General features: G+C 49.0%; 1 protein-coding gene across 2 annotated transcripts in view; it reads right to left on the reverse strand.

Annotated features, from left to right (window-relative positions):
• Positions 1-17,337, reverse strand: part of LOC134540409 (uncharacterized) — a 214,367-nt gene that overhangs the window by 100,955 nt on the left and 96,075 nt on the right. For both annotated transcript variants that reach the window (XM_063383130.1, XM_063383128.1), the window contains exon 2: positions 11,686-11,820. In XM_063383130.1, coding sequence (XP_063239200.1) covers positions 11,686-11,802 — 117 coding nt within the window. In that variant the 5' untranslated portion in view covers positions 11,803-11,820. The remainder of the gene's footprint in view (positions 1-11,685; positions 11,821-17,337) is intronic.

A 17,337-nucleotide genomic window follows, 5' to 3' on the forward strand; every position in this document is an offset into this window, starting at 1 on the left:
CGTGTGAAACCTTTGCCATGATAACGTTCAAGCCATCTACGCTATTATTTTTTATTTTATTTTGTAAGTAGAACACAGATATTCATATGAAATTACAGATATTTGTAAATATGTACGTATTACTGCGAAATCAATACATAAGAGCCCGGAAAAAAATCGCGGTTTCATTTCGCGATGGGGTATAATCCAAGTGCGTGTAACTTATTGTCGCTTCAGTGATTGGAAAACATTTTGCCTGGAAGATTGTGATTCAATGAATGACCCTCAACGTAAGAAGTATCGAATCACAAGAATCCCAGTTAGCAGGTGTCACGAGTCAGTAGCCAATGAGCTGGCGTAAGTTTTCCCGCGTACACAGAGGATCGTGGAGTCCATCCTAGGGGTCATCGAAACCACGAATTTTTCCAGTCTCTATGAATACAGATGTGTGTGATCTCACACACCTCCGGAACCCTGAGCACGGCGCGGGCCTCTGAGGGCAGGGTGGGGGGCGGATCGCAGATCTGGGAGTGTCGACCCCGCCCGCGGACCAAGGACGCCCGCTGGAGCCAGCCTCGCCGGTCCCGAGTCGCAGCCGCCACCTGGGCGTGGCCCGGTACATGGCGCACGCCATCTTGCGCTCGCTCCCGTTCCTCCCTGCTCTATGGCTCCGCTCCGCTTTCCCTTGCTCCGTGGCCGTCCCGACATCCACGTGCGTCCGAGACGTGCACCGCTTCGGAACAATGGCGGCTTCAGGAGGGGCTATCGCACAAGGAAAGGTCGTAGTTGCAAAAAAAATGAAAGTGGTCAGATATTGGCCTTGGAATATTATTTACAAATTACAGGTTTCAAATACAGATCCTTAGTAGCTCCATGCAACTTTTGATTAAATAAAAGTTTAACATAAGAAATTAAATACTTAAGTAAACATAAATATACACTAACTAATCAACTTGGTATCGGGAGGGGCTATCGCCCCCACCGCCCCCCTTCAGGAGCCGCGCTTGCATTGGGAACCACAAAGACACAAGAAGATACTGTAAACTAGTAAAAACACAATTTACCATATGTGAAATACAAGTATTTCTTACGTAAATTTGCGCATAATTATATATTTCAATTTATGTTTTATACAAGCATAATTTTTTTCAAAATCGAAAATTTAACATTTTGTCGTTAAATTTTACTGTCAAACTTAGGTTGCAGGTTCATTTCGATCAAAAAAAATTAAATCATAAATACGTCTTCTGGTCTTAAAATGCTCCGAAAGGCTGCTACACGCCTTCGAAGTTGGAACTGAACAACTGATTTGTTGCAAATTGTTGAAAAACCTTTTTTTTTTTTTAGATCAAACACTGAGGTTAACGATAACATTTAAATAAAAACAAATTTCCATAATCACTTGTCGATGTGAAAAATGATTCCAATGAAATAATTGGAGAAAAAACACGCGAAAAATTATCATCCGATTCCCTTGATTGTTCTTGATTGTCAACTGATTTCTAAGCTAAATTTAAAAAAAAAAAGTGCTTCAGACATATCTGCAGTGAATTGTTCGTTGGAAAGCCTGCGAGTCGACTGCAGTCTGCGGTGAAGGGTGTTGCAGCCAGAGAGAGAAGGGGGGGGGGGGGTGGTAAGTGCGCAAGAGAAAACCGCGACGCGCGCTCCAGCCGGCGGTAATGCCAATAGACGGAGGATTTCTCCCTCGGGGCTGGCTCGGCTCGCGCGGAAACACGAATGAGCAGGAGGCGGGATGGAGGGTGAGGGGTGAGGGGTGGTGATGGGAACGTCTTCTCCAGCCGTGACGACACCGCCGCCGGGTTGCGTCGACGACGACACTCGAGCCTCGGCTTCTTCCGTCAACCGTCGCGTCCTTGCGAAACCACTCGGCCGAGCGCCGCGGAGACGTCGGGCTCCACCGGGCGTACCTTTAGATTATCCCCCCCCCCCCTTGCCCATTCGAGCCCCCAACCTTACAACGGGTCGTTACCACAACGCCGAATGCCAAATTGACCGCAACGCCTACAGCTATAAAACTGCTGTGTACCACGACGCCGAAATACAGTAACGCCAAAAAAAGGTTGCTGCAGGGAGGGGGGGGGGGGGGCACAGGAGCAAAATGAAACACAACTGAATGAATATGTGTGTGTTTCTTAAATGTATCTTAACGCCGAAATACCACAACCTAACCTAACCTAGGCTAGCCTAACCTAGCCTAACCTAACCTAACCTTACATAACCTAACCTTTGTGGCAGTCCTGCAATGACATTTTCCGGCGTTAATGTATTTCGGCGTTGTGGTAATTCGGCGTTGTGGTGCACAGCAGCTTTCTAGCTGACGGGGTTGTAGTCAATTTGGCATTCGGCGTTATGGTTTTCGGCGTTAATGTATGTTCGGCGTTGTGGTATTTCGGCGTTGTGGTGCGTCCCCCCCCCCCCCCCCCCCTTTTCAACAATTAATAAAAAAAAATCAGTTCCTAGGCGCTACTGGCATCACACTAGCGCCACTTCGCTTTCCAATACTCCACCTGCAATGTTTGTACACTGTTGGAAATCACAATAAATTCACGGACATTTCCAACGGATAATTTAACTCAAAAACAAACGAGGAGTTCGTAATTTCTGAATCTTCGCATAAGCTCCGTGTTTCGACTTCCCCGGCGTGCGTTTCGTTCTGAACAAAGGCGCGCGCACACACACGCCAGTGGACCAAAAAAATGAGATTTTTCTTGTTGTAAACGTAACCAGCTTTTGAATGATTTGCTAATATGCAAATAATATATTCCTTCGAATTCAAATTCAAAGTAATGAAGTCAGTGTCTGTAAATTTACGAAGATCTCTGAATGATTAGTAACCAGCGTTCTTAGTAAATTGAAGTTGAATATTTTTAACAGTGTACAAAGAAATCATTATACATACATACATACATACATACATACTTACATACACACATACACACACAAATCAATAATACCCACAAACAAAAGTAAAGAATATGAAAGCAAACATCAGGAAAAGGGGTTATGTTAAAAAGCTAACCCCCCCCCCCCCCCACACACACACACAAAGAAAAAAATTACTGTACAATTCTGCCCCCTGGATAGATAAAACATAATATTTAATTGATTCACTTTCACGATCAAATCAAACTATAAAGTACACAATGGAGGCTCAATATAGAACTTCACAGTTGTAACAAACATGTCAGATTCTTACAGTTGTGTGACTCTATGCTTTATTTTTTATTCCCTTTACCTCTACATATCTCAGCTATCGAGCACCCTAATACTAAGCCTACTGGCTGTAAATATAGCTTCACTTCAAAAGATACTTGTAATTCATTAAGTTCCAGCGTATGCCACGCCAAGTCAGTAAAAAACAAACTCCCTGTGAATAGTCGGGTGAAGTTTGATTATGATGCACCAGAGGTCAGTTCATTAGTTTTTACTGGCCAGTTTTCTTTTACCAGAAGCAAGAATCTCTTGATTCCACGTCTTCAATGTCTGTCTGCTCCCGATCTGCGAATGCAGATTTCGCGAAAAGATTTCGAGACTAGATGAAAGTTAAATACTGTAGCACGGTATGTGTTGCTCCCAGGTACATATCGACTGTTACAACACTAATCACAGTAATTCAGTGCGGAAGCAAACGCGTCCTGAGTGGCTCGGCCAAATAAGGCAACCACTTCTCTCGCAGACGGCCGCCAATCACAAGGAATAAACCGCTGGTGCGGGTATACCTTGTTGCAGTCCAATAAGTGTTCAGATCTTTTCACGAAAAAGGCCTGTCCCCTACCGATATGATTTCTTTTTCAGTTGGAAGCACAAAACCTGTAGTCGTTCAGGCGTTACGAAACAACTCACTCGCTCGCACCAGTGACATACCACTAGGATGGGTTTAAACATAGAGGTGAAGAAATCAACGATAAAAAAAAGTCAACTAAACAACTGTTTGCTCTCCCTGGCAACAAAGGCTGCGGTTTCTTAAATGCCAGTACCGCAAGATTACTCCGGATGACCTTCGACTTCTTCGTTGGACGGGGAACTTGTTCTTGAAACGACGCAGTAGGAGGGGAAAAGGGGTGGGGGTAATACAGCGTTCACTGTCCTTCACCGGGACAGATTACACTGCACGACTCGCCATATTCGCTACAGGGAAAAATAAACTCTGTGAAGCAGGTACTTAGCTACTCTCCACGCAGATTGTATCAGTTATACAAGGAAAATTATAGGGGCCAGCAGTTTATACCTAATAACTGTGCATGATTGACTGAATTAGTCCGTACAACAAAAAATTTAAGTCAGTATACCGATTTCGTGTTGCACGTGATACATATAGCTCACTGAAAGGGAAATTTATTTCTCTTGGCGTACCGTCACCCAAGCAAAGATTTTTTTTTTTTAGTTAAATTACCTTGTCAAAAAATATAGCATACGTTACACAAGTATTTCTAATATGTACAAAATTAATTTAATTGCACGTTTGCACTATACAAACTTTTAGTTAACTGCACACATATTATCGTGAATAACGAAATATCGATTAAAATAGCTTGTGCTTGCACCTACTGGGTGCATTGCTCGTCCTGAATCTATTTAAGGTCACCACCCAGGTGCCTAGAGAGTGACAGGAAATAGTTAAGTGTAAACACAATAATATTAACACACGGAAAAGCGAACTGCACAAAAAAATTGTTCGACACAGTGTATATAGTAATTAGGGATACAAAATTCGCTTAGTTTCCAAGTAGCAGTCTAGATTGTAAATGTGTGTGCATTAGAATGACCTAATCCTTTAATATGGACTGGAAAAAAATCGCGGGTTCAATGACCTCTAGGATAGAATGCACGATACTCTTTTTACTAGGACAAACTACACCTGCTCATTGGCTAATGATTCGAGACATCTATTAACTGGAGTGCTTGTGATTCGATACTTCTTTTTTTAAGGGGTTTCCCATTGGCTCAGAGTCCTTCAAGCGAACTGTGGTTCAATCTCTGAAGTAGCATGAAGGTATCACGAAATAAATTCACAATTTTTTTTTTCTGTCTCTAACCATTAGATAACAGGTTATTGTTATTACACACGCCGTGAATGTCTTGAGCCACTGATCTACACCTTAGACGGCCGCCAATCACAAAGAAGAAACCTCTGGTGTTGGTATAACTATAGTTGAAGACTAATAGACATTCAGGTTTATTCGCGAAAAATGCCTGCCCCCTACGAATTTATTTTGCGACAGGCTAAAATCCAAATAAGTATACCTTTGCACCGCTTCTGCGATTATTGGCCCACGCTTTATCTGGAGAACTGTGGCCAATGAACATAAAGTGCTGAGTTACGTTGAAACGTGTGACAAGTAGGTGCACGTATTTTTCGCGAAAAGATTTTGAGACTAGCTGAGGGTTAAAACACTGTAACATCGTCTGTGTTTATTGATTGGTCGAGTTTCTTTAAGGTGCATGTCTGCTGTCAGCACACCAATCACAGTACTTCAGTATGGAAGCAAACGCGCCCTGAATGGCCCGGTCAAATAGGGCAAACGCTTCTCTTGCTGACAGCCGCCAATCGCAAGGAAGAAACCGCTGGCGGCAAGCATGCCTAATTGCAATCTAATAGGCGTTCAGTTTTATTCGCGAAAAATGCCTGCCCCTAGTGACAAGTCAGCGACCAACGAACCGAGAGTATGTAGAGGAGGGAAGCCTTCTTTTCACAGACGAGAGAGCCAAATGCGCGATCGTCCATCGTAGGTTTTATTTTGTTCATTGTAACTCATGATAACTAATGGTTAGAGACCGGAAAAATTCGCGCTTGCGATGACCTCTAGGATAGACTCCACAACCATCTACACGCTCAGGCAAATGCCACCTGCTCATTGGCTATTGACTCGTGACACCTGTCAACTGGGACGCTTGCGATTCGATAGTCTTTTGGTTGAAGGTTTTCCATTGGCTCAAAGTCCTTCAGATAACTGAATCGCAGAAGCAATATAAAGGTACAATTGTTTGGATTCTAGCATATCGTGAAATGAATACGCGAATTTTTCCGGTCTCTACTAATGGTCAATTAGGTTAGGTTAGCTACATTATAAATACTTTAAAACATCGTGGACGGTTGATTTGGTTAGGACAGCTACATTAAAGATACGGGGAAAAAAGCATGAATTTCGGGGAACTTCGTGTGAGAACAGAAGGCTTCCCATGTAGAGGACTGCGGGGTCCATCCCAGAGGAGTGTCTCGTCGCCGGGAGCACGGACTCGTTGCGACAGGCGGCTCGGGCAGATCACGACGGGCAGGTCGCCGACCCGGGGCTTGCGCCAGCGCCGCGACGAGGCTGACAGCCGCTCCGTCACGACCCGCGCGCCGGGGGTCGACGGGGGCAGAGCTGCCGGGGTCCCCCCTCCCTCGTGCCACCTCCCGGCATGTGGCTGGGCCATTTACAGAGACCGGGAACATTCGCACATTCGTTTCGCGATAGCCCAGAATTATATCTATTGCACATCTTCGTTGCTATTGCTATTGGTAGAGACCCGAAAAATTCGCGGGTTCAATGACCTCCAGGATCGACTCCAATATCCTCTACACACTCGGGCAAATGCCAACTGTTCGTTGGCTGTTGACTTGTGAGTCGTCTCGACTGGGTGGCCTGTGATTCGACACTTCTATGAGTGAGGGTCTCTTATTGGCCCTCAGTCCTCCAGATTAATAGTGAACCAATGACAGAAGCAGCACTAAGGTAAAATTATTTGAATTTTAGCATAACACGAAATGAACCCGCGAATTTTCCGGGTCTCTACCTATTGGTTCACAGTTTGTGTCGCAGACTTTGGGCCAATGAGAAACCCTCATCCGCTTAAGTAACGAATCACAGGCTAGCAAGTTGAGAACTCTGAAAAGTCTGCAGCCAATGAACAGGTGGTATTTGCGCGAGTATGTAAAGGACTATCGAGTCCATCATAGAAACGGTTCCTAGTAATTTAGCCACTGAGATGTGATCTCGAGTGAAATCATCCTGCATGGCTAGGGGCAGGCGTTTTTCGCGAATAAACCTGAGCGTCCATCAGACTGCAACAAGGTTTACCCGCACCAGTGGTTTGTTCCTTGTGATTGGCCGCCGTCTGCGAGAGAAGTCGTTGCCTTGTTGTGACCGAGCCAATCAGGACGCGTTTGCATCCGCACTGAATCACTGTGGTTGGTGTTTTAACAATCGACATATGCCTGAAAGAAATTCACCCAATCCCGAAACGCAGACGATGTAACAGTGTTTTGACTTAAAACTAGTCTCGGAATTTTTTCGCGAAATCTGCATGACCCTACTTATCTTTATTCGCGGTTTCATATCGCGATAAGGTAGACTCAAAACACATTTAACTTTTGTCTGCTTCTGTGATTGTAGCACAGTTGATTAGAAGGACTCTGTGCCAGTGTAAAAAAAAACTTCAAACGTCAGCACCCAACGAACAGGCAAAGTACACCCGGGATATGGAGGGGATCGAAGACTTTATCCTGTAGGTCATTGAACCCGCGAATTTTTTTTTTTTTCAATCCCTGGTGGTAAGTTGTGTTGAGCGCTAGCTATTGCTCAGCTGGATGGCTAGCGACACCTTGGGCCATTTGTTTTTTTCGCGAATAGATTTCCAGACCAGCCGTGTGATGAATAGAGACCGGAAAAATTCGCGAATTCATTTCGCGATAGGCTAAAATACAAATCGTTATACCTCAGTGCTGCCTCTGCTATTGGCTCACAACTCACCTGGATCACTCTGAGCCAATGAGAAACACCCAACCAAAGCTTTATCGAATCACAGGCTGCTACGGCATAGTTACTATTTCATAACGTATCACGTGCGTTTTGTACTACAGTATCCGCTCCCTCATTGGCCGAGTTAAAAGTGGACCGAGGTTCTAGGAGCCAGTGCGCCGAAGTCTCTCACAGATGAATCACCAGCGCTAGTTTTCTAATATTAGTGGGGGGGAAAAAAGTCAAGTCAAATGCTCATAAAAATTCAATTTTTTTGTGTGTGTGGAATACAACACGCTTAATAAGTTGATTTTCTTTGCATTGTTTGAATAATTCTTACAGTGGCGAAGGGTGACTTTAAATAATTTTATGGGCATACACCATTGATGATTTTCATTGGTTTTCATTTTTAAAAAAAACTCAAAAATGGACAGCAAAGGTGTCTTAACTATTAACTCACTCGGGGAACAAGCTAATATATCATCTGATGTCAAATGTTACAAGCCTAGACAGCACTTAAAATACAATGGAACGATTTTATTTTCTGTGATTATAGAGTGAGATTTCCACATACAATTCATATTCTGTCATTTAATCATTTATTTATATATATATATTTATTCGTTTAAGTATAGATTTAGCGAGAAAAAAAAATAAATCGGGGCCATACATATCGTTGGCTTCGTCAGTGGCGAGGGTGATTGTGCACAGACTGTAGAGTGTTTGAAGACAACGTTGATAAGGGGAGGAAAATAAGTGTGGAGTGATGAAGGAGGGAGGGAGGAGGGTGTGTGTGTGTGGGGGGGGGGGGGGGGGTTTATCCGCGAAGCGAATTATCGCGGCTGAAATTTATCAGCTATTTCCCGCGGAGTGCGAGCGCAGCCAAGCAGGTTTCCTTACAAGGCAGGCCGCGGGCCAAGACACGGGGAGAGGGGAGAACGGGAAGGGGGGGGACCAGGTCTATAAACCCACAAAGTAATTATACGGCCGGGCCGGCTAAGTTATGTACCGGTCGCCGTGGTAGTTCTTTGCGCGCACAGAAATAGCCCAGCTCCGTGTAACGTATGTTTGTTTCTCTGTTATTTCCAAAAGCAGATTTCGCTTTCGCAACGAATGTATTTCAACAGCATTCTCGCCTGTCTTGCAAGATGCTCAAAAATAACTGTGTTGCTCCCTCCGTGGAATTTATTTTGAAAACAGCACGGAGGTGTTCACGTAACAAATATATATTGTTACGAGGATGGCAGATGCGAGGGCAAAGAGGCAGGCCAGCTTACCGAACAGCCCGCGCGCTCGAGGCGTGGTCCATTACCGTGACACGCCTGATCGGATTAGCAACGGCGCCTCGCTACCCACCCTCCACCACGCCGCTTCATCTCTTCCTCGACTGCTTCTCATTGAGCTCTCTGCAGTCCTGGAGGGTCCGAGGCACGTTTCCAGGTACCCGCGCGCGCGAAGTGGCGTAACTGGGACGCCGCTGTTCTGGGAGCTTCGGGCGTCAGGTCGACCCTGATGACGCGACACTTCGAAGGTGCGCGGGATGGTTCCAGAAGGGGGCTGAGGGGTATAAAAACGGCGATGCCAGTCTTCGAGATAGGGCAGTGAAGTGAGGAGAGACTGGCTTCGTGTGCGGACACTGGTGCATCGGGACACAGGTGCGAGGTAAGAGATGCGTAGTCGAGCCGAGCACCAGTGGGGAGTGTAAACTGAGGGCTAAATTTACAAGTGATTAATTTGTGGACAGAAATATTCAGTGTCGTAATTTAGTTAAAAGTTTAAATAGTAGTAATAAATAAACTGTATTTAATTAATTTGGCTATCCTTTTCTGATCTGCTTTCCCACTCGCAACGTTAAATATTTTCACATTATTTACACAAGTACACTATGTTTTATATCTAAGTACATGTGGTATTTTGACTAAATAAACTATTACCTTTTAATAACCATACAAACTAATATTATTGAAAAATTATAGCGAAATCTAAAAATGCAACTAATTGTTATGTAACACAAATTATTACATTAACTCAAAATATATCAAATTTTATATAATGATTAAAATAAATTTAAAGAACATATTAACTACCAGAGAAAATAAAACCCCACTTTATAGTAAATAAATTCCATTATTAGTTAGATTATCTAACCATATTTTAATAAATTGATAAAAAAAATTGTTTTAAAAGCTTTATGTACCTATTGCTTGTTGCAAATTTTCTGAGTATAAATTGTTAAAAAATATTCATACTAGGACCTACAGGAGTTTATTAAGAGAAATATCATGTTTTAGAATATTCTATTTTGTTCACACATTTTCAAATTAGTTCGCAAATTATTTAGGGTAAAATTTTGAAAATCATGTGTTTTTTAAAATATTTTTAAAACATTAGACTTTTTTGAACACACGTTAATTTCCGTTAATATTCGACATCTCACATCAAATAGGTACGAAGGGAAGAGAAAATAGCAATAATAATATTGATAAAAAGTTAGATATACGGATTTTGCTATGATATGCAGCATATTTCAATCACTCAAATCTTTTCCGTAATCATAGCTCAGAGGATTGCTATTCTTTTGGGTATTTGTGTTTTATTCAGTTCAGAAAAATTAAATTTTTTTAAATAATTAAAATTAAATCTTAGTATATTTAAAAAAGGTAAATCAAGAATATTTCTATTTTTAATGTAAATTTATATTTTATTAAACTGTTATTCTGGTCAATTATGTCTCAAATGTGAAATTTGGTGGGTGTTGGTGGATTTTATAGTAGAAATTTGGCATTAAGTAATTACATTAACAGTAAGCTTCTTTTCTCTTCCAAACGCTTGATCTGAAATGGTTCACAAATTTTTAATTAAAATATAAATAACACAGATTTTCTTACCTTACTGAGAACTGCTAAAATATAAGCACAGAAGTCGTGGAAGGAGGTGAAGATAATTACAAGCTAAATACATAGCGAACAATCTACTTCAGTTAAACAGAAGATGGGAGAAAATACTAATTGGGAAACAATAATTGCGGCTATTATCTAAAATAATAATAAGAAAGCCCTGCAAGTTTGAAAAAAGAAAAATAATATATTTGTGTAAGCAAACATTGGAACTCCGCATTGTTGATTGTAGGAACCACGATTTTTTTATTGCAAATTCATTGGGTAGCAAAATAGACTTGAAGCACATATACGTCCTCTTTGAGTCGATGAGCGGCCTGTGCTATCGACAATCCCTTGGGGACACTGAGCCAGTTATAAACAAGGTGGAGAAGTGGTTACCTTGTGGTAGCACCACAGGAACTATCAAAAGGACTCATTGTAATTTAAATTTGTAAGAAAATTCTATAAATAATGACGGATCACCGCAAACACTATAGCGACCGTGAAATCTCACGACGCAGCACGGTTCGAAAGGGGCCCAAACGAAAGCAATTGACCACAATACCAAAGGAAGCTAAACGACGGCTGACCAGACGCAACGATTTCGAAATAAAATAAAAACTGACAACAGTCCTATGACAAAACAAAACTTGTACCATGTCCCGTCGTAAGTACACGTCGCACATTTACAATTACGTACTATAATAAAGAGATATTACATGATCTGCCACGTTTGTTCTACCAACCAATACTAAAAAAAAATGTTTAACAGAAAGCTAAGAAGTTTAGCCGGAGAGGTCTGGAGGCCTTGTATAGTTACGCCCTGAGCAGAGCGCGCAGGCGCACCGAACGAGGAGGGGGAATTCAAACAAGATGGAGACATGAGAAGGGGGGAGGAGACGTCCGTGCCACGCCAATATGAACTGCCGCAATGTGGTATCACCAAAACCTAATTACTAGGGGCGTGTGCATTCCGAGAAAAAAAAAAAAAAAAAACATCCTAGCTAGCTCACCAATGACAGCCATCCAGTGCGACCCGAATGGCCCGGTTAAATGGTGGGGCAAAGTGAACCGCTGGCGCTCACCTTGTACAGCTTCTCCTTGCTGGACCAGACGTCCTCCTCCTCCTCCTGCAGCCCCAGCTCGCCGGAGCTGAGGTCGTCCCTGGAGCGGGACAGGATGCGGCGCCTGGAGACCATCATGGCGGCGCGCTGCGGGGCCTGCAACCACCCAGACAAGTCCTCTCTCAGTCCCCGCGTCCCTCCACTACCGCTACAAGCACCTCCCCATTAGTGGCCCGCCTGCAGTCCCCGCGTCCCTCCACTACCACTACAAGCACCTCCCCATTAGTGGCCCGCTCTCAGTTCCCGCGTCCCTCCACTACCACTACAAGCACCTCCCCATTAGTGGCCCACTTGCAGTCCACCATCCCTCCACTACCACTACAAGCACCTCCTCATTAGTGGCCCGCTCTCAGTCCCCGTGTCCCTCCACTACCACTACAAGCACCTCCCCATTAGTGGCCCGCTCTCAGTTCCCGCGTCCCTCCACTACCACTACAAGCACATCCCCATTAGTGGCCCGCCTGCAGTCCCCGCGTCCCTCCACTACCACTACAAGCACCTCCCCATTAGTGGCCCGCTCTCAGTCCCCGCGTCCCTCCACTACCGCTACAAGTACCTCCCCATTAGTGGCCCGCTCTCAGTTCCCGCGTCCCTCCACTACTACTACAAGCACCTCCCCATTAGTGGCCCGCTCTCAGTCCCCGCGTCCCTCCACTACCGCTACAAGTACATCCCCATTAGTGGCCCGCCTGCAGTCCCCGCGTCCCTCCACTACCACTACAAGCACCTCCCCATTAGTGGCCCGCTCTCAGTCCCCGCGTCCCTCCACTACCGCTACAAGCACATCCCCATTAGTGGCCCGCTCTCAGTTCCCGCGTCCCTCCACTACCACTACAAGCACCTCCCCATTAGTGGCCCGCTCTCAGTCCCCGCGTCCCTCCACTACCGCTACAAGCACATCCCCATTAGTGGCCCGCTCTCAGTCCCCGCGTCCCTCCACTACCACTACAAGCACCTCCCCATTAGTGGCCCGCTCTCAGTCCCCGCGTCCCTCCACTACCACTACAAGCACATCCCCATTAGTGGCCCGCTCTCAGTCCCCGCGTCCCTCCACTACCACTACAAGCACATCCCCATTAGTGGCCCGCTCTCAGTCCCCGCGTCCCTCCACTACCACTACAAGCACCTCCCCATTAGTGGCCCGCTCTCAGTCCCCGCGTCCCTCCACTACCGCTACAAGCACATCCCCATTAGTGGCCCGCTCTCAGTCCCCGCATCCCTCCACTACCACTACAAGCACCTCCCCATTAGTGGCCCGCTCTCAGTCCCCGCGTCCCTCCACTACCGCTACAAGCACCTCCCCATTAGTGGCCCGCTCTCAGTCCCCGCGTCCCTCCACTACCACTACAAGTACATCCCCATTAGTGGCCCGCTCTCAGTCCCCGCGTCCCTCCACTACCACTACAAGCACCTCCCCATTAGTGGCCCGCTCTCAGTCCCCGCGTCCCTCCACTACCGCTACAAGCACCTCCCATTAGTGGCCCGCTCTCAGTTCCCGCGTACCTCCACTACCACTACAAGCACCTCCCCATTAGTGGCCCGCTCTCAGTTCCCGCGTCCCTCCACTACCACTACAAGCACCTCCCCATTAGTGGCCCACTTGCAGTCCACCATCCCTCCACTACCACTACAAGCACCTCCCCATTAGTGGCCCGCTCTCAGTCCCCGTGTCCCTCCACTACCACTACAAGCACCTCCCCATTAGTGGCCCGCTCTCAGTTCCCGCGTCCCTCCACTACCACTACAAGCACATCCCCATTAGTGGCCCGCCTGCAGTCCCCGCGTCCCTCCACTACCACTACAAGCACCTCCCCATTAGTGGCCCGCTCTCAGTCCCCGCGTCCCTCCACTACCGCTACAAGTACCTCCCCATTAGTGGCCCGCTCTCAGTTCTCGCGTCCCTCCACTACTACTACAAGCACCTCCCCATTAGTGGCCCGCTCTCAGTCCCCGCGTCCCTCCACTACCACTACAAGTACATCCCCATTACTGGCCCGCCTGCAGTCCCCGCGTCCCTCCACTACCACTACAAGCACCTCCCCATTAGTGGCCCGCTCTCAGTCCCCGCGTCCCTCCACTACCGCTACAAGCACATCCCCATTAGTGGCCCGCTCTCAGTTCCCGCGTCCCTCCACTACCACTACAAGCACCTCCCCATTAGTAGCCCGCTCTCAGTCCCCGCGTCCCTCCACTACCGCTACAAGCACATCCCCATTAGTGGCCCGCTCTCAGTCCCCGCGTCCCTCCACTACCACTACAAGCACCTCCCCATTAGTGGCCCGCTCTCAGTCCCCGCGTCCCTCCACTACCACTACAAGCACATCCCCATTAGTGGCCCGCTCTCAGTCCCCGCGTCCCTCCACTACCACTACAAGCACATCCCCATTAGTGGCCCGCTCTCAGTCCCCGCGTCCCTCCACTACCACTACAAGCACCTCCCCATTAGTGGCCCGCTCTCAGTCCCCGCGTCCCTCCACTACCGCTACAAGCACATCCCCATTAGTGGCCCGCTCTCAGTCCCCGCATCCCTCCACTACCACTACAAGCACCTCCCCATTAGTGGCCCGCTCTCAGTCCCCGCGTCCCTCCACTACCGCTACAAGCACCTCCCCATTAGTGGCCCGCTCTCAGTCCCCGCGTCCCTCCACTACCACTACAAGTACATCCCCATTAGTGGCCCGCTCTCAGTCCCCGCGTCCCTCCACTACCACTACAAGCACCTCCCCATTAGTGGCCCGCTCTCAGTCCCCGCGTCCCTCCACTACCGCTACAAGCACCTCCCATTAGTGGCCCGCTCTCAGTTCCCGCGTACCTCCACTACCACTACAAGCACCTCCCCATTAGTGGCCCGCTCTCAGTCCCCGCGTCCCTCCACTACCGCTACAAGCACATCCCCATTAGTGGCCCGCTCTCAGTCCCCGTGTCCCTCCACTACCACTACAAGCACCTCCCATAAGTGGCCCGCTCTCAGTTCCCGCGTCCCTCCACTACCACTACAAGCACCTCCCCATTAGTGGCCCACTTCTAGTCCACCATCCCTCCACTACCACTACAAGCACCTCCCCATTAGTGGCCCGCTCTCAGTCCCCGTGTCCCTCCACTACCACTACAAGCACATCCCCATTAGTGGCCCGCTCTCAGTTCCCGCGTCCCTCCACTACCACTACAAGCACATCCCCATTAGTGGCCCGCCTGCAGTCCCCGCGTCCCTCCACTACCAATACAAGCACCTCCCCATTAGTGGCCCGCTCTCAGTCCCCGCGTCCCTCCACTACCGCTACAAGCACCTCCCCATTAGTGGCCCGCTCTCAGTTCCCGCGTCCCTCCACTACTACTACAAGCACCTCCCCATTAGTGGCCCGCTCTCAGTCCCCGCGTCCCTCCACTACCACTACAAGTACATCCCCATTAGTGGCCCGCCTGCAGTCCCCGCGTCCCTCCACTACCACTACAAGCACCTCCCCATTAGTGGCCCGCTCTCAGTCCCCGCGTCCCTCCACTACCGCTACAAGCACATCCCCATTAGTGGCCCGCTCTCAGTTCCCGCGTCCCTCCACTACCACTACAAGCACCTCCCCATTAGTGGCCCGCTCTCAGTCCCCGCGTCCCTCCACTACCGCTACAAGCACATCCCCATTAGTGGCCCGCTCTCAGTCCCCGCGTCCCTCCACTACCACTACAAGCACCTCCCCATAAGTGGCCCGCTCTCAGTCCCCGCGTCCCTCCACTACCGCTACAAGCACATCCCCATTAGTGGCCCGCTCTCAGTCCCCGCGTCCCTCCACTACCACTACAAGCACCTCCCCATTAGTGGCCCGCTCTCAGTCCCCGCGTCCCTCCACTACCGCTACAAGCACATCCCCATTAGTGGCCCGCTCTCAGTCCCCGCGTCCCTCCACTACCACTACAAACACCTCCCCATTAGTGGCCCGCTCTCAGTCCCCGCGTCCCTCCACTACCACTACAAGCACCTCCCCATTAGTGGCCCGCTCTCAGTCCCCGCGTCCCTCCACTACCGCTACAAGCACATCCCCATTAGTGGCCCGCTCTCAGTCCCCGCGTCCCTCCACTACCACTACAAGCACATCCCCATTAGTGGCCCGCTCTCAGTCCCCGCGTCCCTCCACTACCGCTACAAGCACATCCCCATTAGTGGCCCGCTCTCAGTCCCCGCGTCCCTCCACTACCGCTACAAGCACATCCCCATTAGTGGCCCGCTCTCAGTCCCCGCGTCCCTCCACTACCACTACAAGCACCTCCCCATTAGTGGCCCGCTCTCAGTCCCCGCGTCCCTCCACTGCCGCTACGAGTACATCCCCATTAGTGGCCCGCTCTCAGTCCCCGCGTCCCTCCACTACCACTACGAGTACATCCCCATTAGTGGCCCGCCTGCAGTCCCCGCGTCCCTCCACTACCGCTACAAGCACATCCCCATTAGTGGCCCGCTCTCAGTCCCCGCGTCCCTCCACTACCACTACAAGCACCTCCCCATTAGTGGCCCGCTCTCAGTCCCCGCGTCCCTCCACTACCACTACAAGCACCTCCCCATTAGTGGCCCGCTCTCAGTCCCCGCGTCCCTCCACTACCGCTACAAGCACATCCCCATTAGTGGCCCGCTCTCAGTTCCCGCGTCCCTCCACTACCACTACAAGCACATCCCCATTAGTGGCCCGCCTGCAGTCCCCGCGTCCCTCCACTACCACTACAAGCACCTCCCCATTAGTGGCCCGCTCTCAGTTCCCGCGTCCCTCCACTACCACTACAAGCACCTTCCCATTAGTGGCCCACTTGCAGTCCACCATCCCTCCACTACCACCACAAGCACCTCCCCATTAGTGGCCCGCTCTCAGTCCCCGTGTCCCTCCACTACCACTACAAGCACATCCCCATTAGTGGCCCGCTCTCAGTTCCCGCGTCCCTCCACTACCACTACAAGCACATCCCCATTAGTGGCCCGCCTGCAGTCCCCGCGTCCCTCCACTACCACTACAAGCACCTCCCCATTAGTGGCCCGCTCTCAGTTCCCGCGTCCCTCCACTACCACTACAAGCACCTCCCCATTAGTGGCCCACTTGCAGTCCACCATCCCTCCACTACCACTACAAGTACATCCCCATTAGTGGCCCGCCTGCAGTCCCTGTGTCCCTCCACTACCACTACAAGCACCTCCCCATTAGTGGCCCGCTCTCAGTCCCCGCGTCCCTCCACTACCACTACAAGCACCTCCCCATTAGTGGCCCGCCTGCAGTCCCCGCGTCCCTCCACTACCACTACAAGCACCTCCCCATTAGTGGCCCGCTCTCAGTCCGCGCGTCCCTCCACTACCGCTACAAGCACATCCCCATTAGTGGCCCGCTCTCAGTCCCCGCATCCCTCCACTACCACTACAAGCACCTCCCCATTAGTGGCCCGCTCTCAGTCCCCGCGTCCCTCCACTACCACTACAAACACCTCCCCATTAGTGGCCCGCTCTCAGTCCCCGCGTCCCTCCACTACCGCTACATGCACCTCCCCATTAGTGGCCCGCTTGCAGTCCCCGTTTCCCTCCACTACCACTACCAGCACCTCCCCATAAGTGGCCCGCTCTCAGTCCCCGCGTCCCTCCACTACCGC

The sequence above is a fragment of the Bacillus rossius genome, chromosome 16 (assembly GCF_032445375.1).
Source record: "Bacillus rossius redtenbacheri isolate Brsri chromosome 16, Brsri_v3, whole genome shotgun sequence".
Taxonomy (NCBI): domain Eukaryota; kingdom Metazoa; phylum Arthropoda; class Insecta; order Phasmatodea; family Bacillidae; genus Bacillus; species Bacillus rossius.